Here is a 23,504-nt window from a genome sequence, read left to right as displayed (position 1 = left end):
ACTAAATACTTTTTTGCCCCACTGCACATTGAGGAGAAACATTGGACTAGCCATCACCACATATCCACAGGGGACACCAATACACAGAGAAGGGGTGAGAGGATCAGAGGGTGGAGGGTGAGGATCATGGGGTGACGGGTCATGGTGGGGGGTTGCAGCACTCACCCTGGTCCCCCTGCGAGGCCTCAGAGATGTTGACTGCCAGCTGGCTGCTGAAGGAGTTGACTCCCATCATGCCGGAGTGAGCTGCCGAGCCGCTGAGCGAGGGCAGCTGGTTGTGGCTGCGGGGGACACTGTACAGGGCCTCGGTCAAGTCCGCTGCCCGCTTCAGGATGATCTCCTGGGGGAGGGAGGGAGCGGGGAAAGGTGGAGAGAGAGTTCCATAGGTGATTGTGAGTTTAGGTCGTAAAAAAAGGTTTTGTAATGTTCGGCCTCTGGCAGTGTATTTTTGGTGGGTCATTCAGATTAGATTATATTAGGTTGAATATTGGAGTTTTCACAGATGATAGACTCAAGATAAACTACTAATTCTGATATATAGATACTGTACAGATTTTTTTTCCCTGGCTTCAAAATCCGTGAATTTAATATGTGTGTGATCAAAGCATTTTAAAACTCTGGGAAACTGTGTTATCTCTTTACCAAAACAATCAAATAAGAAAATACATCTGAATGTTCACTTTTTTTATTTCATTTTTTTGCAATTATTATATGATGACATACCTGATTATTGTGGGGCATTCCATACAGGGCCTCTACTAAGTCTGCTGATCTCTTTAACAGCACTTCCTGAAACGACATCACATCGCATCTTTACTGTTGACTTCAGTTCATTTAGATTCAAACGTAATATGCTTCACAGTTACATGAAAGATTCCACACTCATCAAAACTTCTGGATCCTCTAAATTGTTGAAGGTTAATGGTAAAATCTAGGAGAGTAGACTGCAGAAAATAAATGTTTACTGCTTTTATAAACCCACAAATCTAAACCTAAAACATGATCTAAACAATAATCAAATATTCCATGTTTTCTGAGGGTTTAAATCACTGTGAAAACTACAAAATAGCTTTCTGCAAGTGTTGGACCTAGGTTATAGGAGTTGGGGTGATAAAACAAGGAAAACACTCAAATGTAATCATTGTTTGACAGAGTACAAGTCAGAGATGAGCTTTAATGGCACAGCCTATGTGTGATAAACAACCGTAAGTAAGCAGCTGTCTGCATCTCATTTTCATCACCCCCCCTTTTCTCTCTCTCTCTCTCACACACACACCCACACACACACACACACACACACACACACACACACACACACACACACACACACACACACACACACACACACACACACACACACACACACACACACACACACACACACACACACACACACACACACTCACACACATGCGCGCACACTGAACACATACTCACATAGACTATATATACAAGAGTATGTGGACACTCCTTCAAATGAGTGAATTTGGCTATTTCAGCCACACCCGTGCAATCTCCAAAGACAAACATTGGCAGTAGAATGCCCTTACTGAAGAGCTCAGTAACTTTCAAGTGGCTCCGTCATAGGATCCCACCTTTTCAACAAGTCAGTTTGTCGACCTGCTTGAGCTGCCCTAGTCAGCTGTAAGTGCTGTTATTGTGAAGTGGAAACATCTAGGAGCAACAACAGCTCAGCCGCGAAGTGGTAGGCCACACAAGCTCACAGAATGGGACTGCCGAATGCTGAAGCTCCTGAAAATCGCCTGTCCTCGGATGCAACACTCACTACTGAGTTCCAAACTGCCTCTGGAAGCAACGCCAGCACAAGAACTGTTCGTCGGGAGCATCATGAAATGGGTTTCCATGACCAAGCACCCACACACAAGCCTACGATCACCATGCGCAATGCCAAGCATCGGCTGGAGTGGTGTAAAGCTTGCAGCCATTGATGAATCACGCTTCACTTCGTCTGTCAGTGCCAACTGTAACGTTTGGTGGAGGAGGAATAATGGTCTGGGGCTGTTTTTCTTTGTTCGGGCTAGGCCCCTTAGTTCAAGTGAACTACAGCATACAATGACATTCTAGATTATTCTGTGCTTCCAACTTTGGGGCAACAGTTTAGGGAAGGCCCTTTCCTTTTTCAGCATGACAATGCCCCAGTGCACAAAGCGAGGTCCATACAGAAATGGTTTGTCGAGATCGGTGTGGAAGAACTTGACAGACCTGCACAGAGCCCTAACCTCAACCCCATCAAACACCTTTGGGGCAAATTGGAACACCGACTGTGAGCCAGGCCTAATTGTCCAACATCAGTGCCTGACCTCAGTAATGATCTTTTGGCTGAGTGGAAGTAAGTCCCCGCAGCAATGTTTCAACATTTAGTGGAAAGCCTTCCCAGAAGAGTGGAGGCTGTTATAGCAGCAAAGTGGGAACCAGCTCCATATTAATGCCCATGATTTTAGAATGAGATATTCGACGAGCAGGCGTCCACATACTTTTGGCCAAATAGTGTACTAACACATTCTCCCAGTCAGACGTCTTGTATTGAGCCCCACAACTCCCTTTTCGAGCGCTCATGTCTCTGCTTGTAGGGGTGGCCTTTTTGTCACAGCACTAAACAATAGCAAATTGTCATGATCAGAGTGCATCTTCGCCAGCCTCTAATCAAAATGGCTGCCAGTGCACCCTGGGGGGAGAGGGGGAGCTGGGAGGGAGCAGCCTGAGGTGGTGGGAACCTATTAACACTTCAGACTGCCTTCGGTGTTTCCGATCCGCCACTTTAGACCCAGGCTTATTAGAGCCACATTGCATGAAATTTGTTGAATTTCCCCTGTCTAATTCACCCCTCCCTCCTGCTCTCTCTCTCTCTCATTCACCCCCCTCCTCCATTGTCCCTGGGCTGTTTCCCACTCAGAGGAGGAAGCGTCCAATCTCTCCCCAGCAACCCAGTGGGTCGCCGTGGCAATGGCTCTTAATAACAATAACAGGCCTGATAAATAAATATTGTCTGGTGGAGGAGGAGTCGCTGACACTTGCCGGGGCTAAATGGGGGGACAAACTCTCACACACAGGCATATTCACACAGCCCAGTATCCTTTCACAGGAAGAATGAGAGGAGAGGAGAGGAGAGGAGAAGAGGAGAGGAGAGGAGAGGAGAGGAGAGGAGAGGAGAGGAGAGGAGAGGAGAGGAGAGGAGAGGGACGAGACATCACAACACGACACAACACGAGAGCGGAAAGAAGACGTGACGTAAGGAGGACAGAGAAGAGGAGTGGGTGAGGTGGGGAGAGCTGGGTTGGTTGTTGTTTCCAGGGCTCTGGGGATGAGAGCTGGTGTTGTGGGAGCCTCTGCTGGAGGTCTCTGGGGTATTACAATGAGGAGGGGCCTCTGTCTGCCTGTCTGGAGCCTGATTGGTTCCTACAACACATCTAGCCTTTTCCTTGTGTAAAAAAAAAAGTTTCAGTTGACCAAAAACGCTGTCAAACTAAATGTGCAGTGCTGTGGTGAACATGGCCGGGAATAACTTTTTTTCTTATCATATAATCATTTAACTATTCCCTCACCGTTAGCCCTGTGTTCACTGTTTGACAGTGGAAGAGTGTGTGAGGATGCTCTTCTCCCTTTCTGTCCCCCATTTCCCACGACAAAACATGACCTCAGGAAAAAGGATCCAAGTAAAGTCGAATCAGTCTGAGGAATTACCATCTGTCCAGATGGGCAGGCCTGAGTTACAGAGTGAGGAAGGGGTGTGTGAATTTTTGATAACTTCATGGATTCTCTTCTGAATATATACATCAATGGAAATTAGATTCACTAATATACTGGTTGGTTTTATTTTTTCTATGTGGACACGTTTTAAATAAAGAGCATGCGTGAGCGTGTGTGTTTGTGTGTGTGTGTTCATACATGTGCCTGTGTGTGAGAGTGTACCTTAATAGAGTTTCACATCTATCTGAGATCCACCACGCCAGACTGCCCTTCCTCTGTGCCCACCTGCCCACCCCAACACTCCTACTGACCCCACAGCTGTCCTGCAGACACACACCCACCTGCCCACCCCAACACTCCTACTGACCCCACAGCTATCCTGCAGACACACACCCACCTGCCCACCCCAACACTCCTACTGACCCCATAGCTATCCTGCAGACACACACCCACCTGCCCACCCCAACACTCCTACTGACCCCACAGCTATCCTGCAGACACACACCCACCCACCTGCCCACCCCAACACTCATATTCTGCAGGCACACAGTCACACAGACACACAGTCACATAGACACCACAACACTCCTACTGACCCCACAGCTATCCTGCAGACAGACAGACAGACACCCCAACACTCCTACTGACCCCACAGCTATCCTGCAGACAGACAGACACCCCAACAGTCCTACTGACCCCACAGCTATCCTGCAGACACACACACACCTGCCCACCCCAACACTCCTACTGACCCCACAGCTATCCTGCAGACAGATAGACACCCCAACACTCCTTCTGATCCCACAGCTATCCTGCAGGCACACAGACACACAGTCACACAGATACACAGTCACACAGACACCGCCACCCCCACCACAAAAAAAGCAATAGAGCTCTCGTCAATCTCCACCCCACCCCCAGCTCTACACCCAAACCCTGTCCCCTGTCCCTATCCACTGAGAGAGGGCACAATCTGTCACACCTTGGCACTGCCAACCGCTATACCCCCATGAGGAGTGTATCTCGGACCCCTCCTCCCCTCCTCTCATCCTCTTTCCTCTTATCGTCTCTCCTCTCCTCTCCCCCTCTGGCATGTGCTCGCTTCATTAATCTCCATTATAAAACAGAAGTTAGTTAATGTCTCTGAGGCTTGGCGGCTGCAACACCCTGCCTGCCACAGGGATCTTTGGCAACCCCCTCCCGCCCGATGCCTCAAACCCACACACATAGAGACACACACACATTCCTGCCTCTACACACTGGTGTGTGTGTGTTTGCCACAGTCGGTCTCTCCTTTTTTCATTAGGCAATGACAGACACAACAGCCTTCTCAAGGTAACGACACCTTCGAGGCCTTACTGCTCGTTGGTGCTACTCTGCTTCGGTTTGCGTGTTTTTTGTGTGTTTGTGTGTGTGTGTGTGTGTGTGTGTGTGTGTGTGTGTGTGTGTGTGTGTGTGTGTGTGTGTGTGTGTGTGCGTTCAATTGTTTGAAGTGTGTGGCCAGTTTCTGATGCTAAGAACAACCCCCTAAATAACCCCAATCTTGAAAACAAATGCAAAGAAAAGACTCTTGGAGGACATTCTCCAGAGTATTATCGCAGAATAAATGAAGCACTTCGTTATGTACAGAAATTCCTCAGCTCACTAATCTACAATGGATTTAGCTAATTAAATCCAGACAATAACAACAATTAGATAGCCAACTAAGAACAGGCTGCCTGTTCTGAGAACCTTTAGATAACCAACTAAGAACAGGCTGCCTGTTCTGAGAACCTTTAGATAGCCAACTAAGAACAGGCTGCCTGTTCTGAGAACCTTTAGATAACCAACTAAGAACAGGCTGCCTGTTCTGAGAACCTTTAGATAACCAACTAAGAACAGGCCAACTGTTCTGAGAACCTTTAGATAACCAATTAAGAACAGGCTGCCTGTTCTGAGAACCTTTAGATAAGCAACTAAGAACAGGCCAACTGTTCTGAGAACCTTTAGATAACCAATTAAGAACAGGCCATCTGTTCTGAGAACCTTTAGATAGCCAACTAAGAACAGGCCACCTGTTCTGAGAACCTTTAGATAACCAACTAAGAACAGGCCATCTGTTCTGAGAACCTTTAGATAACCAATTAAGAACAGGCCATCTGTTCTGAGAACCTTTAGATAACCAATTAAGAACAGGCCATCTGTTCTGAGAACCTTTAGATAACCAATTAAGAACAGGCCATCTGTTCTGAGAACCTAATTTCATGTCATGTTACTTGACTTGGACCATTGAAAATACATCACAGAATTTGTGACATAACAGTGAGGGTTATCTATGCCTAGGTCTTGTGGTCCTGTAGCTGTTGGGGCGGGGGTGGGAGGCATGTGTGTGGACGTGAGAGATGAGCCTTGCACTGCCTTGTTGTGAACCACACACACATACACACACACACACACACACACACACACACATATCCACATTCACACTCATAGCCCCACCTCCCTTACACACACATACACCCCACCCTCCCAACACCCATATACCCACACATGCACACACACCCCTCCCTATAGCGACGAGGAGAGACAACGCCATTGGATTCCTGTCAGCGCAAGTGCCGGCAATCAGAGCGCGGGTGCTTTAACGCCACTGAAAGCTCAGCCCCAATCAATACGGTAATGCACTGCCTCCCAGTTATCATCATAATCTCTTATCACTGGCCCACACCTCTGAGGGGAGAGAGGGGGACGGAGGGAGGGATGGAAGGATGCAGGGATAGAGGGATGGAGGGATAGAGGGGGGATGGATGGAGAGATAGAGGGATGGAGGGATGGTGGGATAGAAGCAGCGTGACGGCTCATTCAATAATCACCTCAGCCAATGATCTGAAAGATTGAGGAGATGAAGATACTACAGACGTTTCAATGGTGTGTAAAATGCTGGTTTAGTGCTAGTACAAAGTGTGAGTGTCACTTGAATTCAATATAAGGGTAGTATCTTGATTCTTGAAATTTCCCATTTGCAATATGAATAAACATCAAACATGGAATATGCAAGAGTGGAAAGATTCACTACATACTCTAGTAGAGAGAGAGAGAGAGAGAGCACCTCACCACCATGAAGGGGGAAGGAGAGGGGACTTGACGGAGGACAGGAGGGAAAGAAAGGAGAATTCTCTCCTCCATCCTCAGTGGGTCAACTGCCAGGACGGGATAAGAAGTTGGCCCTACAAGAGACTCCCTCCCTATGTGTGAGCAGGAAGAGTCTGTTCCCAGCCTCTATCCTGGAAGCCTCGACACTGATGTCTTTAAAGCCCTTTCTACCTTACACCGGGGGAAAAACAGGTTTTAGCTAGTGTATGTCTCTCTTTTATGACTTCAGACAGAGGTGGAAATCATTTCATCCACCATGCTCCATGCTCTCATCTGTATCCAGGCCAAGAGGGAAAGGCACATACAGTATTCTGGAGCGACAGACCACACATCTAGAGAGTGAACGTCTCTTTAGGGTACTTCAGAGATCCAGGTGGAATAACTCACAAGAAGAACGATATGAAAGAGCAGGAATTATAGAATATCCTAAACTGACTGGGGTCATCTTCAAGTCAGGTCGATTGAGGAAATGAATTCCAATTTGACTCATGAGTTTGAAAATGCCTGTCATTTTCTATGAGGATTTTTTTCTCTCCAATTCATGACTTGGGGCAGCAGGTAGCCTAGTAGTTACAGTGTTGGGCCAGTAACCGAAAGGTTGCTAGATCGAATCCACAAGTTGCCAAGGTAAAACTCTGTTGTTCTGCCCCTGAACAAGGCAGTTAACCCACTGTTCCCAGGTAGGCCATCATTGAAAATAAGAATTTGTTCTTAACTGACTTGCCCAGTTAAGCAAAGGTTAAATAAAAATTCAAAAAAATACATTTGAACTTCTGTATCTATAAATTGAATTACAATTCATAACCTATCAACTGGAAACATAGCCTATGTCACTTCCTCTCAGGGCTACTTTTAATGTGCAGTCCTATATAACATTTTAGTGACAATACAAAATACTATTTCTCTCAAGGAATTGTATCTTTACTATTTCTTTACTATTACAGAAAGACATTAATAAGTGCCTTTTTCATGTGAAAATGTTATGGAATGTGCCTTTATCATACTGCAAATAACTGCATCCTACTTATCAAACATTGGACTGAACATGAGCAAAATCTCTCCTGTAACTCTTCTACCCATCTCACCTAACCCAACCCCCCTGAGCCCCAGCCCGTGCCCCTAGCCCCCAACGCCCCAGTCCTCCTTGCGTCTGCCAGACATATTCCACCTATTTTCTTCCACTGCTTTCCAGGAGCTCAATTATGGGAGGATGGCTCCCTGGTTCCAGAGGTTCCCGGAGAGAAGGGATCAGCAGACCCGGGAGAAGAAGCCTTCCGACAGGTCCCTTAACAATGATAAATCACCCTTTGCCTGGCTCTGCACAGTCGTCCCGCAGCCACCTAGCTGCAACACAAAGGGAGCGCTACCTCTAGCTATCTCTAGCTATCTCTAGCTACCTCTAGCTATCTCTAGCTATCTCTAGCTATCTCTAGCTATCTCTAGCTAGACGATCCCACAGGTGAAGAAGCCGGATGTGGAGGTCCTGTGCTGGCGTGGTTACATGTGGTCTGCGGTTGTGATGCCGGTTGGATGTACTGCCAAATTCTCTAAAACAACGTTGGAGGCAGCTTATGGTAGAGAAATTAGCATTCAATGGTCTGGCAACCACTCTGGTGAACTGCACTCTCTGAAAATTGCACGCTCCCTCAAAACTTGAGAAATCTGTGGCATTGTGTTGTGTGACAAAACTGCTATTGTCCCCAGCACAAGGTGCACCTGTGTAATGATCATGCTGTTTAATGAGCTTCTTGATATGCCACACCTGTCAAGTAGATGGATTATATTGGCAAAGGAGAAATGCTCACTAACAAGGATGTAAACAAATTTGTGCACAGGTTTTGAGATAAATAAGCTATTTGTGCTTATGGAACATTTCTGGGAATTTTTAATTTCACCTCATGAAACCAACACTTTACATGTTGCGTTTATATTTTTGTTCAGTGTAGAATAGAGCACAAACTAACAGCTCAGGTCCTGGACTAGATATAGGGAGTGCAGGCTTTTGTTACAGACCAGTACTAACATTGCATTGAATATAATTGCCCCAGTAACCCTGGCAGTTGATTCAGATGTAATGGCCAAACAGGCAGCAAACACATCTAGCCTAAGAGTTCATATAAGGCCAGAACATGCTTTTTCAGCCGTTAACAAATTTTGGCCGACAAGACAGCAAAATCTTCACCTCGGTTAGGTTTTTAGCTCAGTCTCTATTTGTTTGTCTGCTCTGTATCAAAACAGGCCTCCTGTATGGCCGTATCTTAGGAAAATAGGCCCTCCACATGTAAGGAACGCATCACCATCCAGGTGTCTATTTGAGAGGATTCATAGGCCGTTAAACTTGCCGTGACCTGGGAATGGGTCTTCTACCGCAAAGATCCTGGAACAGAGTGGACCTCGCAAATATGCTGCTGTCTCCCATGCTGAGCAATGAGGGAAGGCTAGAGCTTAAACCACATATCCTCCATAGATCTGGACAGGGAAGTGTCTGCTTGCAGCCAAGGCAGACTGGAAATGAAATTAGAGGCGAACTGATCCAGCCCCAGCCTCCGAGGTCATCAGTGACCAGTTGGCCATGCTTTAGCCCCAGTCTGCTCTGTCTGTCTATCACTGGGGCTAGGGTTCCAGCTCTGGGACCGGCTCGTTGGAGAAGTACGACTGCCAACCTCCTAATCTAATCACTCAAATGGGGTTTCTCAGCTACAAAGGAAAACATGAAAAACCAACAGCCAGTGTTTCCCCCTATCATTATTTACATGAAATCCCACTTATTCCCACACTTCTAGACTTGCTCTGTTGCTTCCTGCTTAAAAAAATGACTTCAATTTGACTTCAATTGGTTCCAATAGCAAGTGTTGGTGCCTATTGCCTCAATGTAGCTTGGGGTAGCTTTGCTCTCTGCCTAAGAGACTCTACAAATGGTCCTGACCAACCTTTCCATCCTTCAAGAAAAGCAAAGGAGAGAGGATAACAAAGGGATGAAATGTCAGCGTTACTGTTCCAGAGTGACCGTGTGAGTCTTTCCTGACAAGCCACATTGGGTGAGAACAATGAGGTACTTCACGAATAGCAAGCTTTTCCGTGTTAGTCTCGTTGTTATTTCCTTCTGTCTAAAATGTCGAGAAAGCTAGCGGCTGAAGAGAAGACGGAGGAAAATCTATACGCTTATTGAGTTTTCTTTTGAATAAATAAATATATAACGGCTGATAGGGACATTCTCCCTCCGCCACAAATCAGGGCATCAAAGGGGCCAGACAATATATGCTCGCTAATAGTATCAATTTACAAATAAACTGGTTTTTTGGTGACTGGATCTCAGATGTCAGATTTTGATAAATGGTTTCAATTTGGCAGCTGTTTTAGACTGTCAGGCCCCATCTGATCGTATCCCTCTTTACAGCAGTTCCCTGCCCAAAACAATCTCACTCATTTAGTGGTGCACCTTTTTAGGGGGAAAATAATCTTTTCATACTAACCAGGCGGCAAACCGCCCAGGGCACCTGACGGCTGCCTGTGTTCTTGGCCCTGCCTAATGTGTGTGTGCGTGTGTGCGTGCTTGCGTGCGTCTACACTGAGTTTACAAAACATTAGGAACACCTTCCAAATATTGAGTTGCACCCCCTTTTGCCATCAGAACAGCCTCAATTCGTCAGTACTTGGACTTTACAAGGTGTCGAAAACATTCCACAAGAATGCTGGCCCATGTTGACTCCAATGCTTCCCACTTTTGTGTCAAGTTGGCTGGATGTCCTTTGGGTGGTGGCCGTTCTTGATACACACTGGAAACTGTTGAGAGTGAAAAACCCAGCAGCTCTGCAGTACTTGACACACTCTAACCGGTGCCCCTGGCACCTACTACCATACCCCGTTCAAAGGCACTTAAATATTTGGTCTTGCCTATTCACCCTCTGAATGGCACACATACACAATCCATGTCTCAATTGTCTCAAGGCTTAAAAATCCTTCTTCAACCTGTCTCCAACCCTTAATCTTGACTGATTGAAGTGGATTTAACAGGTTACATCAATAAGGGATCATAGCTTTCACCTGGATTCACCTGGTCAGTCTATGACATGTTTTGTACACTCAGTTTATCTGTCTACACGTATGCATGGAATGAAGATATATTTGTATAAGCAGTGACTTTGCATCTGCATGTTTGTTACTACCTCAAACCTAAAAATAACAAGACCAGAAACACTGTCTCAAACGCTACAACACCAATACAACATCATATAAACACCTGTTTCCAATTGTACAAGTTATCAGAACAATGTGCCCCTTGGCATCGAAGTATGTTCCAAAGGCCAGGTCCATATTGAGTGGAGCAAATGAATCCAATCTAACAGATCTGGTTTGCCCTCTATAAACTCAGATATTTGGCAGTCCGAAGTCTATATGGTCTGGGTGGTCTTTGGAGTAACAACAGGGGATGATGTACTCCTAGGTGTCCTCTGAGGCGTATCACTGACCTTAGGTAGCCTCTCGGGATCTCCTGGGTGTCTGGGGATGACTTTCTGTAGCCTCTGGAAGCCGTAGTCGATGGTAGGCTCATTCAAGGCTGGAAAGAGAGAGAATTATCATGGTTAGAATATTGCTGAGTGATATCTCTACAAACAAAATGGAGTGGCTCAAACATGCATTGCTCTTCTATAGCTTCCAATAGCACATTTGAATCGTGTTTTTTTTTAAATATTTGTACATCTGTTTGCCTATGTAGACCTTCTGAAGGCCTTATGATGACCTTATGAAGGTATTATGTCACATTCTAGAGTAGCATATCTCCCCTGCCTGGCTGTCCTGCCCTGATACAGGAGCTCTACAATGGCCTTGTGTCAGCCCATCTCTTCCCCCACCGGCATGTCTCCCTCTTTATTCTACTGCTGTTTATTAAGCGTGAGACCTTCTACTCAACCTGTCCCAGTCACTCACCCTTTCACAGAGCATTCCTAACTAATTCAATTGCACCGCCCTCACTCTAAGCCCCTCACATACCCCCTTTTTATTTCATCAACCCCCCCCCCCCCCCCCCCCCCATTTGAAAACAACACAATCTCCGTTCCTCTCCGTTTCGATACGAAGGGGAAAAGAGAAACACCCGGAAATGAGTTAGGGAGATAGTTCTCCATAATCAAGCCCATTAATCATAAAAGGCTGTCAAATTTGACTTTGGGGACAATTTGTCAGCCTTCTTGTCCTGTAAGGATGATTGACACACCAAATGCCAGTAAGTAGAATAGCTAGTTTGCACTAATATGCATAACCGGCGCTTTCATGAATAAGAATAAGGTGGCAGCAGCAGCGCAGGGTCTTGTCAAAGGCCCGCTGCTGTTTGTTGCGAGCGGCAAATAGATGTTATTACCATTATAACAATATTTGTTTTCTTTCCTCAGGAATGGGCACCCGCGAGCTGCTAAATCAAATTTGTTGGAGGCCCGTTTCACACCAAGGGAAGGAGAAAAGGGTTTTCAGGCTGGGGCTGGGTGGGGATGTTATCTGAAGGGTGACGGAGCCTACACGTTCACTCTCCACACAGACTGCCATTTTGAATCTCTGCCCCTGGCCCCTGAGAGGCCTGGAATGGATTACTCTCTCATGGACGATTTCTCCCTTGTTGGGATGAAGAGGGGATAGTCTACTTTGAAACCAAACGGATGTCTTTGGATAATAAGGTATTCCTAAGGCCTTGTCAGAGCGTTAAGGCAGAGTATTGGGAAAGGGAATTTCAACACAAACAGGGAGAATTCTAAAAACAGCCATCTACCAAGAGAGTAGGACAAGTGGCAGAACAAGTGAAGGAGAGACAAAGCAAGAGAGAAGGAATGGACACACACAGGAAGAGGGAGAGGGAGGGAGGGAGGGAGGGAGGGAGAGAGAGAGAGAGAGAGAGAGAGAGAGAGAGAGAGAGAGACAGAAAGAGAATCTCATCTCGCCGGGGAGACTGGAGGGTAGTGGAGCAGACGTCTCTCCCTCTACTGCCCCCCAGAAATTAAGACCATTACTTCCCCTTATTAAAATCCCCTAGCACTTTGACCCCAGCGCCCCATTGGCTGCCTGTAGGCCCCTGTCCTCTCAGCCAATCGATACGGCTGCCTTCTCGCAAAGAGCCTGAGTAATTGGAGAGCGCCGACGCGCTGCGCGAACCCTGACCCCCTACGCATTACACACCCCATATGAAGATAGATTGCCTGATTTAGTGTAAACATATGCTGCAATTCCAGCCATCAGTGCCACTTTCTCCATCGTAATTTGTATTGATTTTTTTTTCCCAGCCATCTTCGTGTCTTTGCGGTGTCTGACGTTTGGATTTTTTCAAAGGGGAAAGATAATGCAGTTCGGTGGGAAGAGGAGGCGAGAATACGAGTGAGGGAGAGAGAGGGAGAAAGAGAGAGAGAGGGGTCGGCGAGGTATCATTTTTTATTTATTTAACCATCCAATTATTGCCCTCAATTTCTCCCTCTCTCCATGAAAGTGATCAAACAGTCGACTGGGGTCTCACTAAACAGAGCGTTGTTATTAGGTGACCACTCGACTGGGACAAAAGGGAGGGAGAGGGTGAATGGGATTTCCACTAACACACTCAACCAAGGCTGAGAGGAGTGGTGGTGAAACATGATCTCAGATCACACAACAGCACTAGGTACAGTAGATAGCACTAGGTAGATAGCACTAGGCAGATGGCACTAGGTAGATAGCACTAGGCAGGTAGCACTATGCAGATAGCACTAGGTAGATAGCACTAGGCAGATAGCACTAGGTAGATATCACTAGGTAGATAGCACTAGGCATATAGCACTAGGCAGATAGCACTAGGCAGATAGCACTAGGCAGATAGCACTAGGTAAATAGCACTAGGCAGATAGCACTAGGTAGATAGCACTAGGCAGATAGCACTAGGCAGATAGCACTAGGCAGATAGCACTAGGCAGATAGCACTAGGCAGATAACACTAGGCAGATAGCACTAGGTAGATAGCACTAGGCAGATAGCACTAGGTAGATAGCATTAGACAGATAGCACTAGGCAGATAGCACTAGGCAGATAGCACTAGGTAGATAGCATTAGACAGATAGCACTAGGCAGATAGCACTAGGCAGATAGCACTAGGTAGATAGCACTAGGCAGATAGCACTAGGCAGATAGCACTAGGTAGATAGCATTAGACAGATAGCACTAGGCAGATAGCACTAGGCAGATAGCACTAGGTAGATAGCATTAGACAGATAGCACTAGGCAGATAGCACTAGGCAGATAGCACTAGGTAGATAGCATTAGACAGATAGCACTAGGCAGATAGCACTAGGCAGATAGTGCTGGTGACAGCAGAACACTATACAAATCAGACAGAAGTTTTTGGGTTAAGGAGAATAATCTAGTCCAAATTGGAGGCTTTTAAATCAGCAGATGCTACATACATTTTGGGATTTATAAATGAATGACATGTAAGCATTGATTCTTGAAGAGTATAACTTAGAAATGCCTCATAAGCTTAGTTCAACTGTCGTACCCCATCAGATCTAAAATATAACCTTGTTTTAAGCCAATGTTTGTAAACAAAGTAAATGTAAACAAACACTATATAGCCTCATAACATGGTTAAAATTCTATATTTGATATAATGGATGGTCAGTCCTTGCATCCATAGCTCTGTCAGAGCGATTACATTTCTCTAGCCGCATCCCTCAGCTTTTAACCAAACCAAAGGGGGGGGGGGGTGCCGCTTTGTTTCTACTGCTGATTGCTACTTTAAGGTCAGATAAACCATATATCTGCAATATTCATGAATTGGTATTAGGCATGATAATGTTCATTTGATCATCACCTTAAGTGTCATGTCTTCTACCTTCATACTCTGACATCGTTCTGACAAAATGGAGGCTGCTGAATGAAGGACAGCTCAAAATAATGTCTTGAAGGGAGCAAATGGAATGGCAACAAACAACTGGAAACCATATGTTTGATGTATGTGATACCATTTCACTGATTCTGCTCCCGCCATTACCACAAGCCTGTTCTCCCCGATTAAGCTGCCACCAATCTCCTGTGTTCTGACTTCACTATATGCAAAACGCCACTTTTGTTTGTTGGGAGTATTGTTGCAAGTTGCAAAGCCTTATTTTGAATACAAACAGTGTAGCTATTCCCTCTGCAAGGCAATAAAACAAGCTAAGCGTCAGTATAGAGACAAAGTAGAGTCGCAATTCAACAGCTCAGATTTGAGACGTATGTGGCAGGGTCTACAGTCAATCACGGATTACAAAAAGAAAACCAGCCCTGTCGCGAACACGGATGTCTTGCTCCCAGACAAACTATGCCAACGTGAGTAAAACATTTAAACATGTTAACCCCCGCAAGGCTGCCGGCCCAGACGGCATTCCTGGTCGCGTCCTCAGAGCATGCGCAGACCAGCTGGCTGGTGTGTTTACGGACATATTCAATCAATCCCTGTCCCAGTCGGCTGTTCCCACATGCTTCAAGAGGGCCACCATTGTTCCTGTTCCCAAGAAAACTAAGGTAACTGAGCTAAAAGACTATCACCCCGTAGCACTCCCTTCTGTCATCATGAAGTGCTTTGAGAGACTGGTCAAGGATCATATCACCTCCACCCTACCTGACACCCTAGACCCACTCCAATTTGCTTACCGCCCCAATAGGTCCACAGACGACGCAATTTCAATCACACTGCACTCTGCCCTAACCCATCTGGACAAGAGGAATACCTATGCAAGAATGCTGTTCATCGACTAGAGCTCAGCATTTAATATCCTCCAAATTCGTTATTAAGCTCGAGACCCTGAGTCTCGACCCCGCCCTGTGCAACTGGGTCCTGGACTTTCTGACGGGCCGCCCCCAGGTGGTGAGGGTAGGAAACAACACCTCCACCCCGCTGATCCTCAACACTGGGGCCCCACAAGGGTGCGTTCTCAGCCCTCTCATGTACTCCCTGTTCACCTATGACTGCGTGGCCATGCACGCCTCCAACTCAATCATCAAGTTTGCAGACTACACTACAGTGGTAGGCTTGATTACCAACAACGACGATATGGCCTACAGGGAGGAGGTGAGGGCCCTCGGAGTGTGGTTTTAGGAAAATAACCTCACACTCAATGTCAACAAAACAAAGGAGATGAAACAGCAGAGGAAACAGCAGAGGGAGCAGCCCCCTTTCCACATCGACAGGACAGTAGTGGAGAAGGTGGAAAGATTTAAGTTCCTCGGCATACACATCACGGACAAACTGAAATGGTCCACCCACACAGACAGCGTGGTGGAGAAGGCGCAACAGCGCCTCTTCAACCTCAGGAGGCTGAAGAAATTTGGCTTGTCACCAAAAACACTCACAAGCTTTTACAGATGCACAATCGAGAGCATCCTGTCACTATCTTCCAGAAGGCGAGGTCAGTACAGGTGCATCAAAGCTGGGACAGAGAGAGTGAAATATATAACAAAGTATTGAGATAAACTTTTGTTATTGACCAAATACTTATTTTCCACCATAATTTGCAAATAAATTCATTACAAATCCTACAATGTGATTTTCTGGATTTTTTTTCTTCTCATTTTGTCTGTCATAGTTGAAGTGAACCTATGATGAAAATTACAGGCCTCTCTCATATTTTTAAGAGGGAGAACTTGCACAATTGGTGGCTGACTAAATACTTTTTTGCCCCACTGTAATGTTTACATACCCTACATTACTCATCTCATATGTATATACTGTACTCTATACCATCTACTGCATCTTGCCTATGCCGTTTAGCCATCTCTCATCTATTTATTTATATGTACATATTCTTATTCATTCCTTTACACTTGTGTGTATAAGGTAGTTGTTGTGAAATTGTTAGATTACTTGTTAGATATTACTGCACAGTTGGAACTAGAAGCACAAGCATTTCGCTACACTTGCATTAACATCCGCTAACCATGTGTATGTGACCAATAAAATTTGATTTGATTTGATTTGTGAAAAGACATTCCCATTTTATCTTAAAAGTGTAATATATCATCTTTCAATCCATGTGACAAACCTCCACACATTGAGCCAGATGTCCTAACCTATTTCTAAAGGTTTAGGAGGAGGATACCTAAAGCTCCCTCAAAATCAATTCCCATGTTGCTCTCTGTCTTATTTCAAACAGCTCTGCTTTCCAAAGGACCCAAACAACTTCAGTTGGCAGGAGCAAGAGGTTCAGTCAGAGTTAAAACAGTGTACCTCTACAAGGTCAACGTGATCAGAGGGGATGCTTACCTAAAACCCCCCCGAACCTAACAAATATGGAAAACACAGTAAAGTAAAACTGGGCCAATATTCTTAAATACCTTCCTTTCCTTTGTTGCTACTGGGGTATTGGATAGGTGTTGAACTACAGAACTTTCACTGATAAAGTCCTTTCAGATTGGTCGTCTAGAATAGGAAGTCAGTTAATATTATTGGAACGTAGCCATTGTCTCACTGCTCTTTTACAATCAGTCTCACGGGTGGTAGGGACTAAGGCTCCCAAAGCTTTAAAACGTTTGCATGCTCAAATGGGGCCTTGGCAGAATATATATATATACATTCATTCAGCATATGTTTACATCCTCATTCTCCAACGTGTTTACATCTATTTATGTACTTTTCCTCACCGCCGCTGCCCTTCCAAACACTTAAGTGGCTTCTGCTTTTCTACTTGGCTTCTAGCTGATTCTGTGCATATTTACCAGATATTGCTGATGGAAGGAATATGCACTTTGGGAGTCCTTTTTCTTCATCTTGCACAGTCATGTCCCCGATGAGGATCATCCCGAAACCCATAAATCTCCACTATCCTCCTCCACCACACTCAGCTCATAGGCTCTCCGTGAATTTTCCTTCATTGCACTTATCATTTCAAATTCCATATGAAATATACCATTAAGGCCCAAGCCCACGTCCAACGCCCGACTGACAGAACAGGGGATACGGGGGATTTGGAGCAGCTTGCATCCCAGAGCAGCATGGGCTTCATCTTTATTCATGTTATGAATGACGCAGGTCATCGCTGTGTCTACAGGTGTGTGTATCAGATCATTTTCTCCCTTCCTTCTGGAGGAAGAAATTGTCAGACGCACAACAGTGTGAGCAGGAGGACTCATCTGACTCTGCTATGTGTAGCCTGCTGGGGGTTGTGTAGCCTGATGGGGGTTGTGTAGCTTGCTGGGGGTTGTGTAGCCTGCTGGGGGTTGTGTAGACTGCTGGGGGTTGTGTAGCTTGCTGGGGGTTCGGTAGCTTGCTGGGGGTTGTGTAGCCTGCTGGGGGTTGTGTAGCCTGCTGGGGGTTGTGTAGCCTGCTGGGGGTTGTGGAGCCTGCTGGGTGTTGTGGAGCCTGCTGGGGGTTGTGGAGCACCGACCTGTTGACAAGCATCTAAAGCCCACTGCTACACACATGCACTATGCTATTGATTTACCCCTTTCATCCCTCTCTCTCGCTCTCTTTTATTTGTCCCTCATTCAAAGTAAGATGAAATTGCGACACACATGCATACAAACATACAATGCAAAACATCCACTCTGACTTGCTATACAGTATTTGTTGTCAGCGTAAACAGTTGATATCCCCAAACATTTATCCATCAGCATCTACACTGCACTGTACATACTGTACAACAAACTCAATACATAGACCTACAGTACACACCATTCCCCCCCAACACACACACACACACACACACACACACACACACACACACACACACACACACACACACACACACACACACACACACACACACACACGCGCGCACACACACATACACACACACATACACACACCCATCACAGTGAAAGCATAGAAAATAAATTCAAAGCAAAAGGCTTGATCAATCACCCGGGCCCGCCACTCCAACACTCCGACCTCCCCCACCTTGCGATCAATGCTCATAGAAATTTCATGAACTTTAAACTGTGATTGACAGACAGACGGGCCCCAGACAGACATGGCATACTGGCCTCTTTAAAGTGGTGAGCCACCAGGGAAGATGAAGGGGCCTCGTCCCGCCTGTTCCCTCACCAAACACACACTTTTAATTAAGACTAAAACACTTTGGCGTTATGGCAACATTTAGCCAGACTGATGTACTCTCTATGGCTCCTATGACCTCTACTTGCCCCTGTCTGACACCACTCCAGACCACTAAGCCCTGTCTGACACCACTCTAGATCACTAACCCCTATCTGACACCACTCTAGACCACTAACCCCTGTCTGACATCACACTAAACCACTATCCCCTGTCTGACACCACACTAGACCACTAACCCCTGCCTGACACCACACTAGACCACTAACCTCTGTTTGACAACACACTAGACTACTAACCCCTGTCTGACACCACACTAGACTTCTAACCCCTGTCTGACACCACACTAGACCACTAACCCCTGTCGGACACCACACTATATCACTAACCTCTGTTTGACAACACACTTGACCACTAACCCCTGTCTGACACCACACTAGACCACTAACCGCTGTCTGTCACCACACTAGACCACTAAGCGCTGTCTGACACCATACTAAACCACTAAGCTCTGTCTGACATCACACTAAACCACTATCCCCTGTCTGACACCACACTAGACCACTAACCTCTGTTTGACAACACACTAGACTACTAACCCCTGTCTGACACCATACTAGACCACTAAGCCCTGTCTGACACCACACTAGACCACTAAGCCCTGTGTGACACCACACTAGAGCAATAAGCCCTGTCTGACACCACACTAGACCACTAACCCCTGTCTGACACCATACTAGACCACTAAACCTTGTCTGACACCACACTAGACCACTAACCCCTGTCTGACACCATACTAGACCACTAAGCCCTATCTGACACCACACTAGACCACTAAGCCCTATCTGACACCACACTAGACCACTAACCCCTGTCTGACACCACACTAGACCATGCAGTTTTGAAGGGGAAAAAAAGAGGATAAACCACACCTGACTTTCAGAGGAATATTCTATCAATGGAGTAGGCCTATTGGTTTACCGCATTCTAAGGTATGAACGTACTCATATGCCTCTGCAAATCATACACAGATGTCAATGGGGACATTTACGAGGATGTAACTCATATCTGGATTCAACCCCCCCCCAAGTCAATGAGTACTTATCACATCCATTTAATGCTACAAGTGATCAAACAACAACTTATTGTAGTTCTTTGAAGTTACTGGCGGAAGATTCCTTTTTTATTAGAAAGAACAGTGTTCTCCACTGAGGGAATTTCTCTATCTTCCACAGAGACATGCTACATTTCATATCTTAAAGACACAGATCTGCTCTTCTCTAAGGAGGGGACTTGTGGAACAAATGTCAGATAATTTGTGTTTCTGTGGGGACATTTTAGGCTGTGACTCAAAAATAATAACTTCTCAGGTGTGTGTGGGGGGGCGAATTTCTTTGAGGCACACACTTTGCCAGCCTTGTCACTCCAGTCTAATCAAGGCACCAAGGAGGTAATTATTCACTAGCTGATTAACATATCTCACCGCTGAAGCGGATGCACACTCTAATCACAAGGGTTGCGTCATTCTCGGATCTCACAGGAGACAAGTGAGGCAACAGAAGGGAGTGGGTGTGTTTCTGTCACCTCCACTTCTCTCCATGCTCTAGAGGACAACAATCTATGTGATGTTCCTCTGCGTCTATGCGAAGAAACTAAATGTTTGATCCGACTGTCGTTCAGTGCAATACTGTGGGTATAGGGTGGGGGGTTATGTATGCTCAATCATGTGGAAATCTACAGTACAACAAAATTAGGAAAACAATTGACACATGGTGAAAAAATGTGTCTTGCTATACAGTACATGCAAGTTGATACCACACATGCTTATGCATAATTACCTCCATGTGTTGCAGTGAGAGTAATTAAACAATAAAAGTGCAGTAGTCAATTAGTCAGCTTACAGTACTTCAAAATAAATTGTCAACAGAGAAGGGAAAAGCCAACAAACCACGGTGAGGAAGTAAAATATTTTACAGAGGTTCAAAATCGACACTACGGCGAAGCTGAGGTATTACTCACTCCTTTGTTACATGTTCACAAGACCTTCAGCATTCCATATTGGACATTTTGCTAATGTGTTCCATGTGTTCAGCCTGTGTGAGAGAGAGAGAGAGAGAGAGAGAGAGAGAGAGAGAGAGAGACAGACAGACAGACAGACAGACAGACAGACAGACAGATCGACAGCGACAGAGAGAGATAGAGATAGAGATACTGTAGAGAGAGCGAGCGAGAGAGAGAGAGTGAGAGAGAGAGAGAGAGAGAGAGAGAGAGAGAGAGAGAGAGAGAGAGAGAGGGGGGGGGGTAGGTAGGTAGGGAAGAAAGGTACCATTGTTTTCCTCACACAGTGATAGGAACACTGCCCAACGCCAAGGCAATATGCCCTGTGAAAAAACAGTGACTGCCCATGCTGAAAACCTCTTAATGGTTTAGTGGTGTTTTAAAGAGCTTGAGAGGTAGTGGGCACCAGGTCTCCTTTACGCCACGCAACAATCAGGTCCCAACACCAGCTCCTGCTCGCCGTCTCTGCCATTGGCTGCCATCTTTTTCCGAATAACCTCATCCAAACCAGCACCGAAACAATTGCCAAACGTCAGATTAACCCAAATAAAAGTCTATGTAGCTTGAACTGGCTTCTTCCCCCACTTCAGTCTAACACCCAACCTCTGATATGCTCATAAAGAGAGTTAAACTCAGCAAAAAAAGAAATGTCCCTCTTTCAGGATCCTGTTTTTCAAAGATAATTCGTAAACATACAAATAACTTCACAGATCTTCATTGTAAAGGTTTTAAACACTGTTTCCCATGCTTGTTCAACGAACCATAAACAATTAATGAACGTGCACCTGTGGAATGGTCGTTAAGACACTAACAGTTTACAGACGGTAGACAATTAAGGTCACAGTTATGAAAACTTAGGACACTAAAGAGCCTTTCCACTGACTCTGAAAAACACCAAAAGAAAGATGTCTAGGGTCCCTGCTCATATGCGTGAACGTGCCTTAGGCATGATGCAAGGAGGCATGAGAACTGCAGATGTGGCCAGGGCAATAAATTGCAATGTCCGTACTGTGAGACGCCTAAGACAACGCTACAGGGAGACAGGACGGACAGCTGATCGTCCTCGCATTGGTAGACCACTTGTAACAACACCTGCACAGGATCGGTACATCCGAACATCACACCTGCGGGACAGGTACAGGATGGCAACAACAACTGCCCAAATTTTACCAGGAACGCACAATCCCTCCATCAGTGCTCAGACTGTCCGCAATAGGCTGAGAGAGGCTGGACTGAGGGCTTGTAGGCCTGCTGGCAACAACGTCGCCTATGGGCACAAACCCACCGTCGCTGGACCAGACAGGACTATCAAAAACGTTTTGTCTCACCAGGGGTGATGGTTGGATTCACATTTATCGTCGATGGAATGAGCGTTACACCGAGGCCTGTACACTGGAGCGGGATTGATTTGGAGGTGGAGGGTCCGTCATGGTCTGGGGCGGTGTGTCACAGCATCATCGGACTGAGCTTGTTGTCATGACAGGTAATCTCAACGCTATGCGTTACAGGGAAGACATCTTCCTCCCTCATGTGGTACTGCAGGCTTATCCCGACATGACACTCCAGCGTGACAATGCCACCCGCCATACTGCTCGTTCTGTGCGTGATTTCCTGCAAGACAGGAATGTCAGTGTTCTGCCATGGCCAGCGAAAAGCCCGGATCTCAATCCCATTGAGCACGTCTGGGAGATGTTGGATTGGAGGGTGAGGGCTAGGGCCATTCCCCCCATAAATATCTGGGAATTTGCAGGTGCCTTGTTGGAAGAGTGGGGTAACATCTCACAAGAACTGGCAAATCTGGTGCAGTCCATGAGGAGGATATTTAATGCAGCTGGTGGCCACACCAGATACTGACTGTTACTTTTGATTTTGACCCCCCCTTTGTTCAAGGACACATTATTCAATTTATGTTAGTCACATGTCTGTGGAACTTGTTCAGTTTATGTCTCAGTTGTTGAATCTTGTTATGTTCATACAAATATTTACACATGTTAAGTTTGCTGAAAATAAACGCAGTTGACAGTTAGAGGAAGTTTCTTTTTTTGCTTTTTGAGTTTATAATGTTTTTGCTCTCATTTTTAAACTCTCCAGTCCTTTGTGTTATTCTTATTTTATTCTGCTAAGTGTGAACTATATGAACATGAACCATATGATCGCCCTCTCACTCTCTCGCTTTCTCTCTCTTGCTCTCTCGCTCTCTCGCTCTCTCTCTCTCTCTCTCTCTCTGTATATATATCCTTCTCAATCCCTCTTTCTCTCCTTCTGTCTCTCTCTCTCTCTCTCTCTCTCTCTCTCTCTCTCTCGCTCTCTCTCTCTCTCTCTCTCTCTCTATCATTATCTCTCCCTGTCTCCCTCTCTCTCTATTTCCCTCTTTCTCTCCCACTCTCTCTGAACGACTTTCATCACCACACAATAGGGTCACACCTCCTCTCCCTCTAGACGGATGTGTTTTGTTGTTTGAGGGATTTGGACAAGCTAAGGCTTGCCTCAACAAGTCCCAGAGGCTGCAGCCCCTAGGCTAGTGAAATAGTAGTCAAAACTCAACTGAAACTGAAATAGTAGTCAAAAG

At 45.8% G+C, this 23,504-nt stretch overlaps 1 protein-coding gene across 8 annotated transcripts in view; it reads right to left on the bottom strand.

Moving 5' to 3' along the window:
* LOC110488851 (transcription factor COE3) overlaps positions 1-23,504 on the bottom strand; it is a 102,019-nt gene that overhangs the window by 9,766 nt on the left and 68,749 nt on the right. For all 8 annotated transcript variants that reach the window (XM_036943003.1, XM_036943002.1, XM_036943005.1 and 5 more), the window contains exons 11-13: positions 11,310-11,398; positions 724-789; positions 166-340 (exon numbers count right to left, since the gene is read on the bottom strand). In XM_036943003.1, coding sequence (XP_036798898.1) covers positions 166-340; positions 724-789; positions 11,310-11,398 — 330 coding nt within the window. The remainder of the gene's footprint in view (positions 1-165; positions 341-723; positions 790-11,309; positions 11,399-23,504) is intronic.

The sequence above is a fragment of the Oncorhynchus mykiss genome, chromosome 14, assembly GCF_013265735.2.
Source record: "Oncorhynchus mykiss isolate Arlee chromosome 14, USDA_OmykA_1.1, whole genome shotgun sequence".
Lineage (NCBI taxonomy): Eukaryota > Metazoa > Chordata > Actinopteri > Salmoniformes > Salmonidae > Oncorhynchus > Oncorhynchus mykiss.
The sequence above is the reverse complement of the archived record's forward strand: the minus strand, read 5'-3'. Positions and strand labels throughout refer to the sequence as shown.